Source organism: Pan troglodytes, chromosome 11 (genome assembly GCF_028858775.2).
Source record: "Pan troglodytes isolate AG18354 chromosome 11, NHGRI_mPanTro3-v2.0_pri, whole genome shotgun sequence".
Taxonomy (NCBI): Eukaryota; Metazoa; Chordata; class Mammalia; order Primates; family Hominidae; genus Pan; species Pan troglodytes.
Window position 1 is genome coordinate 41,315,536 of NC_072409.2, and position 18,267 is coordinate 41,333,802.

The 18,267-nt window shown below is 36.4% G+C and overlaps 1 protein-coding gene across 1 annotated transcript in view; it reads left to right on the forward strand.

Annotated features, from left to right (window-relative positions):
* The window catches only part of LOC472988 (ankyrin repeat domain-containing protein 18B-like), a 77,103-nt gene that overhangs the window by 28,004 nt on the left and 30,832 nt on the right, over positions 1–18,267 (forward strand). Inside the window, 9 exon segments of the mRNA XM_063788490.1 lie at positions 16–152; positions 1,110–1,163; positions 3,108–3,178; positions 7,716–8,254; positions 8,256–8,600; positions 8,602–8,630; positions 10,218–10,369; positions 15,673–15,785; positions 18,017–18,144. Of these exon segments, the coding sequence (XP_063644560.1) occupies positions 16–152; positions 1,110–1,163; positions 3,108–3,178; positions 7,716–8,254; positions 8,256–8,600; positions 8,602–8,630; positions 10,218–10,369; positions 15,673–15,785; positions 18,017–18,144 (1,568 nt within the window).

The following is an 18,267-nucleotide window of genomic DNA, read 5'->3' on the forward strand; positions in this document are numbered from 1 at the left end:
TTCCTTTGGGGATGTAGTCTTGCTCTATCACCAGTCTGGAGTCCAGTGGCACGATCTCAGATCACTGCAGCCTCCACCTCCCAGGTTCAAGCAATTCTCCTGCCTCAGCCTCCCGAAGAGCTGGGACAACAGGCACATGCAACCACACCCAGGTGATTTTTGTATTTTTAATAGAGATGGGGTTTCACCATGTTGGCCAGGATGGTCTCAGTCTCTTGACCTCTTGATCCGCCTGCCTCGGCCTCCCAAAGTACTGGGATTACAGACATGAGCCACCGTGCTCGGCCCTTTCTGTGATATTTTATTAGCTGGGTCACACCACATGCTCATTCCTAAACCAGGCACTGGGAAAGCAAATGTAGTTATGTGATTAGCTTAGAATAATCACTTATCTTTTGAAGCTGAGGAGGGAGAGGTATTGGGATAATAAATACCCAAACAGATTTGTGATTCTCCAGCAAGAAACAACAAGGAACTGCTCTTGGGTAGGGAGCCAGCAGTGTTTGCTCTAGAAATTCATTGGAAAAGTGTAAACAGGGGAGGCATTAGATTCAATTTGAGATATAGGGCATTCTGTTGAGGGTATAAAGCAGGGATTGGCAAGCTTTTTCTGTAAAGGGCCAAATAGGAAATATTTTAGGCCATGTGGTCTCTCTCTCTCTCTCTTTTTCAAGAAGGATTTAATGATTTAAGCAGCTGAAGGCCATGTGGTCTCTGTTGTAGCTACTCAACCCTGGCATTGTAGTGTGAAAGCAGTCATAGATAGCATGTCAGTGAATAGGCATGACTGTACTCTCATAAAACTTCATTGAGAAAAAACATATGGTAGGCAGGATTTGGCCTGTGGCCTGCAGTGTGCTGACCCATTATGTAGAGGGTAGATGGAGGATAGATGTCACCTGGGAGCTTATAGTTATTATTTACTAGGTATTTATTATGTTCATTAGATGCCATTCACTTTTGAATTTGTGTTGATGAGTGCAAGCTTCTAAAAAAAAATGGGTAGGATTTAGGGTAAGCACGCAGAGTAAGTGAAACTTTGCCAGGTAAGGAGGCAGAGGGATGATGTTTTCCAGAAGGAATGTCTAAGAAGCTTGCATGTTTGACAGAAACAGCAGCTATGAAGCCTGCAAATTTGAAAGAAAGAAAAGAAGGTGCAAAAGGTAAGACACTTGAGTATCTCCACTCTTAACCATGTAAACAGACTGGGAGACAAGGGAAGCTTCAGCCATAGTTAATGCTATAGTTTCCTTGTCACAAATCCATGGAGTACATGAGTCTATTACAAAGTTTTCACCCATCCATGATAAAATAAAATGATAGAGCTCCAGTTTATTCATTTGAAAATATTGGTGTTGCCGGGGATGGTGGCTCCTGCCTGTAATCTCGTCAGTGTTGGAGGCTGAGATAGAAGCATCCCTTGAGGCTTGGAGGTCCAGCAACCTGGGCAACATCACCAGACCCCGTGACTATTTTTTCAAAAACTGTAGCTGGATGTAGTGTTCTGCACCTCTGATCCCAGCTACTTGGTAGGCTGAAGCAGGAGAATTACTTGAGCCTAGAAGTTTGAGCCTGTAGTTAGCTATGATAGCAACATTACACTGTAGCCTGGGTGGCAGAGTGAGACCCCATCTCTAAGAAAAATCAAGTCAAATAAGATAAGATACAATTAAATAAAATGTTGGTCTTTTTCTTGCAATTACGCTTTTCTAATTTGTTTTGCTTTTTTAAAAAATTTAAGAAATGACAGTAATAGTTGGTTTATATAAGGCTTTCAGAAACTGGCTTCATCTTCTGCAGCCCTTTCTCTGTCTGCCCCTTTTTCTGGCATTACTGAGCTGCTGGTGATGCCTCTGTCACCATCCTTCTCATGTAGATAAATGCATATGCTCTGGGAGGCTTCTCTCCCTCTCTTGCCACTGCCTGGCATGTGTTATCATTGCTGCCCTCTGCCTCTTTTAGTCTGGTGAACCTCACTGTCTAAGTCTCAGCCCAGGCATGATCTCTAGAAAAGCCATCCCTGACAGCTTTTATTCTCATTCTTTAAACCCCAGTGCCTACCACTTAGCAGGAACTCAATAAATGTTTAGTAAAATAAAGACTGTTTATACAAAGATGATTGCTACAGTCTAGCAACAAAGGGGATAGACATGCAAAGACATGATGTGCAGCTCAGATGGTGAAGTGACATTAGAAAAATTCAAAAAGTACTAAGAGAGCCCCAAGGAAGGAGACACCTGTGTATGTGGAGAAAGATAGCCAGATTCAGGGAGGACTTCACATAGCGTTTTGAGCCTTTTTTCCTTTTCTGTTTTTGGAAACAAGTTCTTACTCTGTCACCCAGGGTGGAGTGCAATGGCATAATCGAGACTCACTGCAAACTGAAACTCCTGGGCTTAAGGGATCCTCTTGCCTCAACCTCTTGGGTAGCTGGGACTACAGGCACACACCACCATGCTTGGCAAATTTTCTATAGAGTCAGGGTTTCACTATAGTCTCCAGGCTGGTCCTAAACTCCTGGCTTGAAGCAGTTATCCCACCTGGGCCTTCCAAAGTGCTGGGATTACAAGTGTGAGCTACTGTGCCCAGCCTGCATTCTGAGTCTTAAAACACAAAAATAAATTTGTCAGAATAGTAGAGGAAAATATTTCAGATGTAAAAAACAGGGTGTACACTATAAAGATGTAACAGTAACAAAAATTTTGCAAATTATTAGTAAATAACAACTTACTTAGCATGTTGTTAAAAAGATACTATTATGAAGTAGAGAATAGTAAAGTGTTACTTTATATGTTTTTACTGTATTTTTAAATTTTGTTTTGTTTCCAGCAGTTTCGTTTTTTTATATTGGGTGGAATAATTTTTGGATGACCCTGAGACTTTTGCATGGCTTGAACCTGCTGATACCTAGTGTCTCCCCAAGTGGTTTGTTAAAGTTTTAGATAATTAGAAGTGTTTCTTAAAAATGTAAATATTCCAGTAAACATTAAGCTTCATTTAAACTCTCAATTTATAAAAGTATATGTTGTTTTGTATCAATTTTTATAAAGATGATAGTCTTTATTTTAAGTCATTCATTTTAACTAAACATATGGATTTGTCAGCAGAACACGACTTAAAAGTGGCTTCAGAGGAAAAGCAAGAAAGGCTTGAAAGAAGTGAAAATAAACAGCCACAGGTATGTAACAATTTAAATTTCTGGTTTAATACTGGTTTGTTTGTTTTTCTTTAATAACATAGCATAGTCCAAGTGAAGTGACCTTTTAGACTATCCTTTTAGAATCCAACAGAGCATAATTTCATATTGAATTTTGAAACATTTTAGCCTGTTTTAAAATTTAAAATATTCTTATAGTCTGTAATAACTCACAGCTATCTGTACCCTTGGAATTGAGGCCAGAAATTTCCAGAACTCTCTTTGCTCTTTTATTTTTATAACCTTCTTCATGATAAAGAAGGTAACATCAAAAATGGAGTTGTATTACTAAGCAAGAGAAATTATGAACAATTGAACAGTGATGGCCACTGAGTTCACCTCATGTTAAAGGAGTCATCATTCCCAGTGGTTCAAACTTTGCAGTTTTATGTTGCCAGTCACCAGTGCTGAGGTTAAAGACTTCATCTGTTTTTTGGTTTCTGGTTGCCTTCGGTGTCTATGTTCAGGGAGAGGATGGGGTCATAAAAGCAACCCAACTGCCTACTGACAGAATTATGCCTTCCAGAATGGGACTTTGGTGTCAGGGTACAAACAATAAATTTCTTATTTTAACATAAATAGAAAATGCTATTAAAATTTTTAACCCACTGTCACTAGTAGAGCTTAGAATATATTAGACGTGGATATACGCAGATAACCTATCTAGATAAGACTATCATATTACAGTATAACATTTGAAGTAGAATCTAAAAATTTTCTTCTCTTTCTGATTGGTATTCATTTTGGCTTCTAATAATTTAACATTTGCCTACTCTTTAGTTAATCCTCAGAAATATGAATTCACTGTAGGGGTTCACTATTTAGGGTATGCTGAGGTAAAAATCTTTTCAAGAGAGAAAGCCTTTAGAATACTACATATCATCTGTGAACCCATTTCTGTCAGATTTAATTGATAATGAATTAAATTTACTCCAAACAGAGTTAAGCTTCCTGGTTCATGTTTTTCTCCTATATTAAGCCAAGGCAAATTACTTTTTACTTCTTAGTTATAATCCAGTAACTTAGGGGTAGTAAAACATAGATTAAGTTTCACAGTTCAATTTTAATTATTTTCTATTTTTCTTTGTTCATACTTAATTTAGAATAAAATTAATTTTAAAACATGCACCCTATCAGAAAAGACATCTGAGAAACAAAAGAAGCAAATTAATTTTCCACTTTTGCACCTGCAAAAAATGCCTCAAGAACCAGAAATGAGTAAGAATTGTAATAAAGAAGATATATCTATATATTCGGGACTTCCTTTAAAATTCATTACAATGCCAGGTGCGGTGGCTCACACCTGTAATCCCAGCACTTTGGGAGGCTGAGGCGGGTGGATCACCTAAGGGCGGGAATTCAAGACCAGCCTGACCAATATGGAGAAACCCTGTCTCTACTAAAAATACAAAATTAGCCAGGTGTGGTGGTGCATGCCTGTAATCCCAGCTACTCAGGAGACTGAGGCAGGAGAATCGCTTGAACCTGGGAGGCAGAGGTTGTGTTGAGCCAAGATCATGCCATTGCACTCCAGCTGGGCAACAAGAGTGAAAGTCCATCTCAAAAAAAAAAAAAAAAAAAAATTAATTACAAAAAAGTTCAACTGAAGATTGGTGAAAGTTTTGAAAAATGCAGAATTACTGTTTGTCCTGAGGAAGAGCTCTTACATTGTAACTTTAAAGAGGGACAAACTTAAAGGGAGTGCCCCATAATCTGATGAATCCTATCCCTGATGGTGAGGAAGCAGATGCACCTGGAGTGTCTAACTCTGTGGTATTCCAGGCATTGCCTGAACAGAAGGAGCCCATCTCACTCAGGTCTTGTCATTGCATTTATACTCTGGGTCCCTCCAGCACACTTGCCAGTCATCTTCTAAGCTTTATTCAAATGAAAATAGATCAGACTGTAAAAATTATAACAAAGCAGACATGTAGCCTTTTTCTCACAGAGAAGAAGAAGAAAGAGAATTGTAATGATATAGAAATTGAAAAATTAAGGAACCCAGTAGTTATGGCTGAAATGAAAAAAGACCAAGAGTTTGATATGCAAATACAAGAAAATATAACCCAAAATACCACAGATTGGAAATTAGTCATTAGACATTGGCCTCAGTCTGGAGATCCAAAAGTTCTTTTTGATTTGTGGTTTGCTCACTCCAAAGAATGGAAGCATGTGATACAAATAGAAAGCTACAGTATTTCTGCTGTTACAGACACTTAACAAAAACCGAAAACCAATACAGCGCTTCCACAAGCCACATGGAACTTAGAAGCTCTTCTAAAGCTTAGAAGGTGTTTGGCAAGTGTGTTTCAGGGACCCACATATGACAGTCCCACTGCTAATATCTATGAAAGCATGAAACCTGAATTAGAAAATGTGAGTTATTCTCCACCACATAGTGACAGAACATCAAAAGCATATGTAGAAGAAGACTTACAGCAAGATATGCAAAGGCTTAAGAATGAGATGGGCTTGTTACAAGTAGAGTTCCTGGTTTGAAGAAAAAAAGTTCAACTATAAAAAGAAAGAGGTTCCCTTGCTGCTTCTCTTATTATAAGTTATCTGATTCGTTCTGGTTTTCTACTCAAGAAAATCTCATGTGCATAGTTACAGTGGGGTTATCTAAATGTGTAATTATGTGTCAAAGTAGATTAGTGCTGCTATCTAAATGACGGTTCTGGAAAACATTCTCATAATCTTTGATCATTCATTAACCTAAGTCTCACTGTGAGTCTTCCAGGTGGCATATGGGCTGGGAAAATTATTTAGCCATATACCATGTGACCTTCTGAACCAGATAAGCATAAGGGAAATTGCTAAAGAAATAATGTCTAGATTCTTTTTTCTAAATTCATTTAAAGATGAATTACATTTATTTAAATGATAAAATGGTAATACAATGGGAGGGAAGCAATGACTGAGAAGAGACATGAAAATGTATCTGACCTTGAGAGTTGCAACAAATATTCCCAGCCAAAGAAGTGTGTTTAATGTGCATTCATGCATGCAAGTTTATCTGTTTGACTCAAACTGTTTAAACTTATACTTCCATCATGGCCACTTTAAATATTTTTGGAAACAAATATATATACATTCACATATTTAAGAAAATCATCACTCTCCAGTGTTTCTGTGGAATCAGAGTTTTACATGATGTTGTTTAATAAAATATGGTAGGTTTTGGCATGTATGATTTTATCATATAAGTAGCATAACTCCTCAGCCAAAAATTTAGCATTTGACTCTATAGTAGAAGGCTGAGTTCTGTACATTTTGTTCTAAAGATAGACAAAAATCTAGAGATTCTCCTCTTTCAAAGTAAAAGCAGATGAGGCCCCCCCCCACCACCCTCTGAGCCATTAAATTGCTTTGCCAAAGTCACACTTTTAATTTATTTGACAAATTTGATGTATTTATCTGGTAATTTATGTAATTCAGCAATATGTAATTGTATCTTCCCTTTTGGTGCCATGAAATACTAGGTAATGCCACCTTAGGAGCTTTGGATGAGTTACTTAATATTTCTTGGTTTTACTTCCATTATCAAGTAGATAATGGGGCTAGACTGGACAACTCTACTGTATATCTTCCAGCTATAAACTTTTGTGGTAATTGAATGTAAACTTGAGGAACATCTCATTTTCCAGGATTCTGCACTAGCAACTCAGCCGTTTCACTCGGCTCCTTGTGTTGTGGCAAACTTTGGTTCCTCTGTTTCAGTGAGCGCCTTCACTTTTTTGGTATCCCAGGATCCAAAGGAAAAAATAAGCTTAGTTCAGAAATGGGAAAGCTTCTTTTCTGTTTCTGAAGACCCACAAGGTCACATCCTCTCAATCTGTGTATTCCATGGAGAATCCAGGTGACAAAGGCAGAAGACACATTTTATGCCTGTGTCTTTTTGTTTCTCTGTTTTTGTGTTGATATATTTACACCATAGAAGTAACCGTGATCTGATGTAGAACTAGAAGTAGAGTCAGAAGCCCTGAGGAAAATCCTGCAGCTTGCTTATATATTTATTCTATTGTCAAATCACAATAGAATATGATCAGGGAAACAGAACTTTTAAAACTTTGAGAGATTTTATCTGTCCAAATAGATGTGGAGGTAAAGCTCTTACTATAGGGTGGTGTCTGGGTTAGATATCAGAGTATAAATGCAATTTTCTTTTTCCAAGATTTTAATTTAGTCAATTTTTTTTAACAACTTCATGCTTTGAGTTTGTTGTGATCCAGAGAAAGGCTTTTCCAATTCTGATATTCTTAAAAATTCTCTAGAGTGTGTGTGTGTCTGTGTGTGTGTGTGTGTGTATTTTATGGATTCATTGACTTCAAATAAATTTTTGAACTTTTTGAAATGTATGTTCTCTAAGGTTTAAGGTTTTGCTTCAACTTTTTCTCCAGTTGGATATCCACTTACAGCAACTTTTAATTGCATGAATGTACAGGTTGTTCTTTCATTTCAGAAATAACCATCATATGTTGTTTTATTGAGTGCTAAACATTTCTTTTGTTTTATTTAGGATTCTCAAAGTTATGGAAAAAAGAAGGATGTGATGTATGGAAATTATATGTTGAAGAGAGACGTTGCCATGCTCAAACAGGAATTATACGCAATAAAAAATGACAGTCTCAGAAAGGAAAAAGAATATATTCATGAAATTAAAAGTATTACAGAAATAAATGCTAACTTTGAAAAGAGTGTAAGACTCAATGAAGAAATGATAACAAAAACAATTGCCCATTATTCACAAGAGCTCAATGATCTGAAAGCTGAGAATTCAAGGCTGAATTCAAAATTGGAGAAGGAAAAACACAACAAAGAGAGACTAGAAGCTGAAGTCAAATCCCTCCATTCTAGCCTGGCAACTGCTATAAATGAGTACAATGAAATTTTGGAAAGAAAAGACCTAGAACTAGTTTTACAGAGAGCAGATGATGTTTATGGACAAGAAAAAATGGGTTCTGATATTTCTCAACTAACAGATAAGAATGAGTTGCTTACTAAACAACTTTCTAAAGCTCGGGTGAAGTTCAGTACCTTAAAAGCTAAGCTGCATGAGACGAGATGCTCTCAGGGAAAAGACATTGGCTTTACAAAGTGTACAGATGGACCTAAAGCAAGCACAGCATCAAATAAAGGAAATGAAGCAGATGCATCCAAATGAGGAAGCTAAGGAGAGTCAATCCACTGGAACACAGAACTCTTTAGAGGAGAGAATATGTCAACAAGAACTCGAAAATCTCTTGCTTGAACAACAACTAGAGGATGCTCATAAGGAAGGCCATAATGAAGAGATAGTCATTAATATCCAAGGAGGCTGTCTTGAGAATGGAAAGGAAGATCTTCTTCTAGAAGAGAAAAATATGGAATTAATGAATGAATATAATTATTTTAAAGAAAAACTTTCAGTATGAAAAAGAAGAAGCAGAAGGAGAAGGAAGTATGAAGAAAACTATTTATAACCTTCTGGAAAGAAAATTTAAACATTTCATTCTGGCTATATGTTGAACCTAGTTCAATATAAAAATAAATAGATGAAAATGTGTTTACCATACTTTATAAGTCCATTTACATGAATCATCCAGGAAATACAGGTATAGGGACAGAAAGAAGATTAATGTTTGTATAGCCCTGGGGCTGGAAGTGGGTCATGACTGCTAATGGGCATGAGGGATTGTCCTGGAGTGATGAAAATGTTCTAAAGTTGAATTGAAGAGATGGTTGCACAACACAGTAAATTTACCAAAACTCTTTGAACTCTTTGTTAAAACAGATAAATTCTATAAATCATATTTCAACAAAGCTGTTTTAAGAAAAATCATATTTCAACGAAGCTGTTTTAATAAACCAAAAAAAGTGCTTACTGTATCAGCTTGGAAACATACTTTGTTTCCAGGAAATAAAAGGTGGAGCTGAGAGATGCTTTCCTTTGAGTAAAGATGTTATGTCACCTATGAAATTTTAGTAGATACAGAGCATTGTTGATAAGGTATGTAGTCTTACACTACTGAAATAATAAAGGTAATGTCTTTATGTTGCCACATTTTAAGACCGTAATGAAGCGGGTAAGTGGAAATGCTTGTACCTGAAATGTGTATTTTGAAATTAAGATTCAATTAAGTAAGCCGCTTTGACACTTAATTCTAGATTTCCCAGATGAACTGAAGTGTGTTGCGGTGTCTTGTGATGCTTTTCCTTCAGTGGCTCTCTCTTTTATGTATTTTAGTTGGTATAACTTTGTTTTGATTCATACCAATGTGACTTAAGTCTGAAAATATGTCAGTCTCACATTATGTATTTTTCTGACCACTTAGTATTTTAAAGACTTCTACTTGTTATAAAATCCAATTTGGAATAAATGTGGTAAATTTTAGCAAAAGATATTTGATGTAATGTTTCCACTGGTAGGTGTTTATAATTTACTGTGAATATTTTTATGAATAATTAGCTCATAATTTACATTTTAAGTCTCAATGACTATCATTTGGATATAATTCTTTCCAGTACAAAGATACTTGTAGCTGTCTGTGATTTATGAGTTTGACATTGAATCCCCATTTTCAGACTAATGAGGGGTGGCAGAGTTCACGGAGAGTGGGATTGAAGTTTGTACAGGACAGAGTTGTAGGAGCTGAGGTCAGGGAGGGAGGTAGAGGCCATGTTACGTAGGGCCTTGAAGGCCGTTGGAATTTTACTTTTATTCTGAGATAGGAATCTGTTGGAAGGATTTCAACAGGTGACTGAATATGTGAGGACCTCAGGTTGAGTTGAGGGTCTAAGGTGAATGAATAACGGGCTGAATCAATCTGTCATGTAAGAGAATACCAATTTGGCAGGAAGATAAAAACTTCTATGTCCCTCACTGAATTCAGTAATAAAGAAGAAAGTATACATATAAGGGAAAGAAAGTGAATCTGTGTGTGTGGTAATAATTTTCAAAGTATGTATGCTAGAGTTAAATATGATTAACATAATTTAATAATAAGGTACTTTATAAAATTGGTAACAAAAATATTTTGTCAGGTGATTGTAAGACAACTTCAAGAAGAACTGGCTGATCACCTTAAAAAATTTTCAATGTCAGAGTCTCCACTGGAAGGTACATCATATTGTCATATTAATTTGGATGAGACACGGACTTCAAAGAAGAAATTATTTCAAGTAGAAAGTCAAGTATGTATGGAATTTAACATGTAGACAGTTAATCTGTAGCTGGTTGAATAATATAAAGTGTTTTAGGATACTAATTTCAGTGGACAGCTTGATTTTGTATTTTCATTATAATTGATCATTACCATTTTATTATCTTTATAACGTACTTACTTCTTCAACTCTGGCTCTTGTCCTGCCATTTTGAAAAATAGTTGCATATGTTTTCTCTTACAATATCTACTCTTGGGAAAGTTGAGAATGATACATCATTCCTCACAGAAAATTGACTTTTTTCCTGTTAAACAGTATTTTTAGATAATTTCCTTAATGCCTTGGTGAGGCAAGCCAGATTAAGTCAGAAGAGAATGTTTAATGGAATATTCCAGAAAGTTGTCTTATTTCTTCACTTTTGTGAATGGACACAGAAGCTGTGCCTATTCATTTCATGGATTCTAGATTAACTTGTACAGAAAGGCCATCATACTGTTCTTTGAAATGCACACGTTTTAGGTTAATTTACAAACTACTTGAAAAGTTAGGCATTGCCTTCATCTTCTTTTCATTTAAAATATACTGTAATGGCATAGAAATACTCAGATCTAATAGAGTATGTACATCCAAAATAGAGAGCTCAGAAAATTATCTGGATCCTACCATGGGATTTTAAAAACAGTTTCACTGAGAGATAATTCATATGTCAGACAGTTCAACCATTTAAAATGTACAAATCAGTGTCTGTTAGTATATTCACAGTGTTGTGTGGTCATCAGCACAATCAATGCTAGAACATTTTCACCACTCTCAAAAGCAACCCCACATCTCTTAGCCATGACTGCAACCCCACTCCATGTCTCTCCACCTACTCCAGTTGTAGGCAACCACCATCCACTTTTGTCTCCATAGATTTGCATGGTCTGCATATTTTATATATATAGAGTCATACAATATGAAGTCTTTCTGACAGGCTCTTTCACTTAGCAGAATGTTTACAGAATTTTATCCATGTTGTAGCACATAACAGTAGTTTATTCCTTCTTAATGTCAAGTAATAGTCTATTTCATGGCTACACCAGTTTTCCATTCATTCATCAGCTGATGGACCTTTAGGTTGTTTCCACTTTTTGGCTATTATGAAAACAGCTGTTGCAAACATTCATTTACAGGTTATTGTATGGACATATGTTTTTAATTCCCTGCTATTGGACTTTATCCTCAGAGTTAACTGGGCAGATGTCAGCACCAGTTTTACCCATGCTGTCCTTCCTGCCTTCTCAGTTCCTGCTCATCTAGCCTCATTCATTCAGACCTGGCAGGCAATTTCCTCTTCATGAAGCTTTCTCTGACTGTTCTCTCACTGACTTTACATCTAAGCACTTGTTTTCCAGTCTGCAGAACAACTTAGCTCTTAGTTTGACATGGCTTTTAATTTTTAATGGAAGATAATTTTGTCAACATAAATTTGCTTAAAGGGAAAATAATATATGACATGCATGTCACCTATCCTTGTATAAATTGAAAATATTTTAGCTTGGCAGCTTTCAGCATAGAACAAAATATACCATACCAATTATTTCTTCTTTGAGACATTAACACAGTAAATCTTTTATTCTAAGTGTATTGTTAGCAATTAAATATGAAATTAAAACCAATTAGTCTAATAGAGGAGAATTGTTCAATCAAATGCTCATGTTTTTCTCAGTATGAAAAAAGAATCTAAATTTGCCTCCCTTCACTATGTAGCCAAACTGTATTTCTGGATGGTTGCCAGTTTGTCAACTGAACAGTTCTGGCTGCAGCTTGTCTGATGAAGGATAGCACAGCCCCTTAATCTGAGCGCTCAGCAGAGTACTCGTGAAGGCAGTGCCACAGCAACAGCTGCTGGGAGGGGATTCAGAAGCCTTGATTTAGCAATAGAGTCCAGGGTTTTCAGTTCCGTGGCTCAGCCTGTCTCTGCTGGTCATGTCCGTTATGTACTACTCAATCCAGGAGGTGCTGTTTACATTGTAGTACATACATGACTGTTGCCCACTGAGTCACACAGAGAGAAAAGTAAGCTATAAATTATATGCTCCCCATTTGCTGCCACTTTCAGTGGTGTGAAGGATGATTCAGTGCAGCTATAGGAGACCACTTCCATTGGAATGCCACCTGTCTAAACATACAATGGTCAAGATATAAAAAACAGTAAAAATTATCACGCTAATAGCAAATATTGTCTGTAGCTCACTATGTACATGTACTCTTCTAAGTGCTTCTAAGCAAATCTTATCTGTAGCTCACCATGCACCACGTACTCTTCTAAGTGCTTCATGTCAGTCCCTGGTTTAATCTTCCCAACATCCCAGTGAAGTAGATGGTATTATTCACTCCATTTCATAGATATAGAACCAGAGACACAGAAAATTAATTTGCTCAAGGTCACACAGCTAGTATCTGATAGATCTGGGATTCAGACCCAGGCCTTCTGGCTTCTGTGTAGAACTGCCTCTCAAACCATTCCATGGAACACCTGGTTGGTGAGGTGGCTCATGCCAGTAATTCTAGCACTTGGGGAAGCTGAGGCAAGAACAGTGCTTGAGCCCAGGAATTTGAGACCAGCCAGAGCAATATAAGTGAGACCCTGACTCTACCAAAAAAAAAAAACAAAACTAAACAGTTAGCTGAGGGGTGGTGGTGCATGCCTGTAATCCCAGCCACATTGGAGGCTGTGGTAGGAGGGTCACTTGAGCTTGGAATATGAAGGCTGCAGTGAGCGGTGATCAAGCCACTGCACTCCAGCCTGGGTAACAGAGCGAGACACTGTCTCATAAATAAAATGTTTTGTATAGATTCCCATAGAATTGAGTTAGACATCAGGCATAGAATTATTAGCCACTTTGATGTCTGCCTTGGGAGTAAAACATATAATAAGGGGAAGCTTTAAACCATCTCAATCAATAGCCTCTAACTTCTCCAGAGGTTCTTATTTCATGAATTCCTAAGCAGGAGACTACCTGGATTAAGACATTTGGTGGACACCATTCTGAGATGAAGAATCTCGATTAGGAGGAAGGGAGATCTCTACTTGACTGGAGCTTCCCAATGACATAGTTGAGTGTCCCCCAAAAGAAACTTTAGAACAAGATGTTTATCATGCCATATCTCTATGGAAAAGGAAATTCTTTAAAAGAAAACAAAGGCAAACAATTGATAATCTGTTTCTTATGGGAAAGTTTTCATTATAAAAGAAAAAAAGGGCTGGGCACCGTGGCTCACATCTGTAATCCCAACACTTTGGGAGGCTGAGGTGGGTGGATTTCCTGAGGTCAGAAGTACAAGAAGAGCCTGGCCAACATGGCGAAACCCTGTCTCTACTAAAAATACAAAAATTAGCTGGTGGTGTGCAACTGTAGCCCCAGCTACTTGGGAGGCTGAGGCAGGAGAATCACTTGAACCCAGGAGGTAGAAGTTGCAGTGAGCCGATGTGGCACCACTGCACTCTAGCCTGGATGACAGAGTGTGACTCCATCTCAAAAAAAGAAAAAGAAAAAATGGACAAAGTATACTGGTCCAAAAAAGAAGAAAGAAAGAGAGAGAGAGAGAGAAGAGAGACAGAGAGAAAGAGAAAGAAAGGAAGAAAAAGAAAGAAGGAAAGGAAAGAAAAAGGAAGGAAGGAAGGACGGACAAAGTATACTGGTGAATATCCTAAGGGTGAGACAGTCCCCTTCAAGATTAGAAAATAACACTGTACTCAAAGTAACATCCATAAGAATCAACATAAAATAGACAAGATTCACTATCTACAAAAGTAATCTGCACCAAGTAGCAATGTATGAGTGTGTGGTTGAGAATATTGTCTATAATATGTGTACTAGAGGGAAGAGGGCTCAGTAAAAAGGTCAGAGCTGGAAATTTATATTAGGGAATCCGGGTTAATGTTTTGAGATTTTAGCAGTTATGAGAGAATTTAAAAAGAGGAGTAGCAGCCGGACATGTTGGCTCACACCTGTAATTCCAGCACTTTGGGAGGCCGAGGAAGGCATATCATGAGGTAAGGAGTTCAATACCAGCCTGGCCAACATCGTGAAACACCATCTGTACTAAAAATACAAACAATTAGCTGGGCAAGGTGGTGGGCACCTGTAATCCCAGCTACTCGGGAGGCTGAGACAGGATAATTGCTTGAACCCAGGAGGTAGAGGTTGCAGTGAGTGGAGATCACACTGTTGCAGAATCAGGAGGACCAGAGACAGACCTTGGGGTGTATACAGGAGGATGTCTTTATCGAGTGTACTCAGACCCAGCAGACTCAACATCTGATAAACTGGGCCCAGAACAAAGACAGCACTTGACTTTTATACACACTTCAAAAATGGGATGGGCTAGCTTGAGGCAGGCTTACAGTTACAGTGGTGTGAAAGCATGAATACAGAGGCAGAACAATTAATTAAATTGTGACAGGTTCATAACTTAGGATTACACATGACCTTTGCCAAGCAACCCAGATGTCTGTTATCTAGATTTTGCTCTAAGGAGCCTTGCACTGGTTTATCTCAAGTTTCAATATAAAAACACAATAAGTCATGAAAAATAGATCTCTGGATGAGACCCTGTGTCATAGAGTCCAATGGAAGGGGAGAAACAGGATAATAGAAAAGCCACAAAAAGTAGACAAAAGTTATTATTTGTTTATTAGAGAAAAAATAAAATTTGTTTAAAGAGAAATGGTTAAGAGACAGGGAAAAACTGAAACCTACAGGTGAATACTTACAGAGAATGACAGTATTTAGCTCAGCCTGAAGACAGATGAGGATCAAAAATGTAATGGGAACTAGATAAGAGTTTTCTAAAAATCATCTTAGTAAGATGTAATTTAACTTGGAATATCTTAAACTATTAATGACAATGTTTCTAGAGCATGTTTAAAAACTAAAATGTAAATATAAATATAACTACTCTTAATTTATCTTACTAACCCTTAGTATTTTATGTGTAAAAACTCTCATTTTTTTTTAAATCATAAAATAATTTATCAATAAATAAGAAAGAAAGAAAGAAAGGAAAGAAAGGAAAGAAAGAAAGAAAGAAAAAACTCTCATTTTTAACAAACATTTTTGGCAGTTTAAATTTCAGAAAAGATAATGATGAAAGTGTGAATATTTTTTAGCTGTTTTCAGAAAATGACTAGTTTTGAAATCTGTCATTATTGGTATCAGGTTTATAAAATGCAATTTATACAACTGTCTAAATACATATTATTCATCAACTTATGAGAAATAATATTTTTAAGATAGAAGAGGGTCTCTAGATTTTACAAAAATAATTTTAAACACTTTTTTTTCAAGCCTGAAGAAAAACATGAAGAACTCGGAAAACTTTTTGAGTTAATATCATCACTGGACTATAATGTAGATCAAATAAGAAAGAAAAATCATGAATTAGAAGAAGAGGCAACTGGGTATGGTTTTCATATTGTAGAACATTTTAACCATTTAGTAATTGATTTAACTCTAACTTTACTTGACTGAAACCTTGATACAAATTCATTTTATGTCTGCATTTTCATAATTAAATGAATTCTATTTTTAAATGTATTTCAGAAACTCACAACTTTATAGGCATGTGAGCGGGAGTCCATGACCCTTGGACTTTTTTGTTGAAATTATTTGAAAAATCAAATTTCAGTATAAAAACAAAATAAGTGATGAAAAATAGATCTCTGGATGAGACCATATGTCATAGAGTCTGATGGAAGGGGAGAAACAGGGGGTTGGAGTCAGCTGAGCTGCTGGGGCGAGGTTGGGATGAAAAAATTTATATTAAAAATATGTGAAAAAAAGAACACAGTCTGAAATTTTTTTGAATGCCAAAACATTACACTTATTTTTATTTATTTATTTATTTATTTATTTATTTATTTATCTTTTGAGACACAGTCTGGCTCTGTCACCCAGGCTGGAGAGCAATGACATGATCTCGGCTCACTGCAACCTCCGCCTCCTGGGTTCAAGTGATTCACTTGCCTCAGACTCCTGAGTAGCTGTGATTACAGGGGTGCACCACCCCGCCTGGCTAATTTTTGTATTTTTAGTAGAGATGGGGTTTCACTATGTTGGTCAGGCTGGTCTCGAACTCCTGACCTCATGATCCACCCTCCTTGGCCTCCCAAAGTTGGCATAAGCCACTGCACTTAGCAACATATTCTTTAATGGTTTTGAAAACAATAATGACAATGCTTTGACATGTAATGTCAAGTGCACTCTTCATTATCTAGTTTGAACTTTTATTTCTGAAGACATTTTTGCTGTATTTGGTCATCTTTTCTTCCTTTTGTAATATTCTCTGCTGCATTCAAATTTTTTAAAGACCTATTTGTGTCCTTCTTTAACATCAAAATTTATCTTCATATATAGCTTGTATTTTGTTTCTGCTTCTTTGTTTTTCTTTTAGATATAAAACATATCATGGAAATTTACTCATTTTATGTGGGTACCTCCATTGTATACATGAAGTATACATCTTATTAAACTTCTGTTTTACAGAAATAAATTTTATATATAAAAAAAGTATAACCTAAAGAAAAAGAGTAAAATGAGCATTCATGTTTTGATCACAGATTTTTTTTTAAAAAAATGGAATGTGTCTTTGAAGCCCTGAACGCAGCTACTTTTCTATGTATTTACTGAGCACTTAAGTTGGTTTTCTGATTCTAATCAACTTTTTTCTGTCATTGCCTTTCTCTACATGGTTTTGTATCTTTCATTTTATTGACATTATGTCAGTAAAGATCTCTAGATCTCTTCTTCAAAGTCTTTAAATCATCACATATCTCTCTCCACCTTTCCATTTTTCTAAAACTGCCTGTTTTCTTTTTCTCCTCAATTCAGACATTAAAGATGTTTACTTCTCTTTTTCTACATTGAATAATGTCCTTGTGCTTTTTGTGTGTACTTTTTTTTCTTCTTATAGACTGTGGTCAACGGATATCAAAATGTATTTTTGTGTCTTTCTCAAACATATATGTGTTTTACTTTTTTTTAATCTTGGTTACTCATCTCTTGGTTATGTCTTATATTTACTAATATGTTATTTTATCTTAGCATACCAAAATGGATATGAATAGTTTATTTATAAAAAACTGTATGGTTAGGCCAGGTGTGGTGGCTCATGCCTGTAATCCCAGCAATTTGGGAGGCCAAGGCAGGTAGATGATTTGAGGTCAGGAGTTCAAAACCAGCCTGACCAACATGGTGAACCCCATCTCCACTAAAAATACAAAATTAGCCAGGCATGGTGGTCCATGCCTGTAATCCCAGCTACTTGGGAGGCTGAGACAGGAGAATCACTTGAACCCAGGAAGCAGAAGTTGCAGCGAGCTGTGATCACACCATCACACTTCAGCCTGAGCAACAAGAGTGAAATTCCATCTCAAAAAAAAAAAAACAACAAAAACTGTATGGCTATAATATCACTTTACCTGCCATACATGCCATAAAATTGTTCTTCATATTATTTATCTAAGACTATAATTTCATATAGAATGCTTTCAAACTATGTTCAGTTGAAACTGAGAGGATCATAGTTTATAGATTTGTTTCTTTGATATGCCATAACGTAATATCTGTTTAAACAATTATTAAATATTTACTCTTAAAAATACTTGACTTACTAGTTCTTACATTTCTGCAGATGTAAGAAATGCCTAGAAACGACAATAAATATGTTAAATGTATTTGGAAATGAAGACTTCAGTTGCCATGGAGACTTAAATACAGATCAACTGAAAATGGATATTCTGTTTAAGAAGCTAAAACAGAAGGTAATTTTAAAAAATTATTATTTTATCTTAAGGTCTAGATTACATGTGCGAGAGGTGCAGGTTTGTTACATAGGTAAATGTGTGCCATGATGGTTTGCTGCACATATCAATCCATCACCTA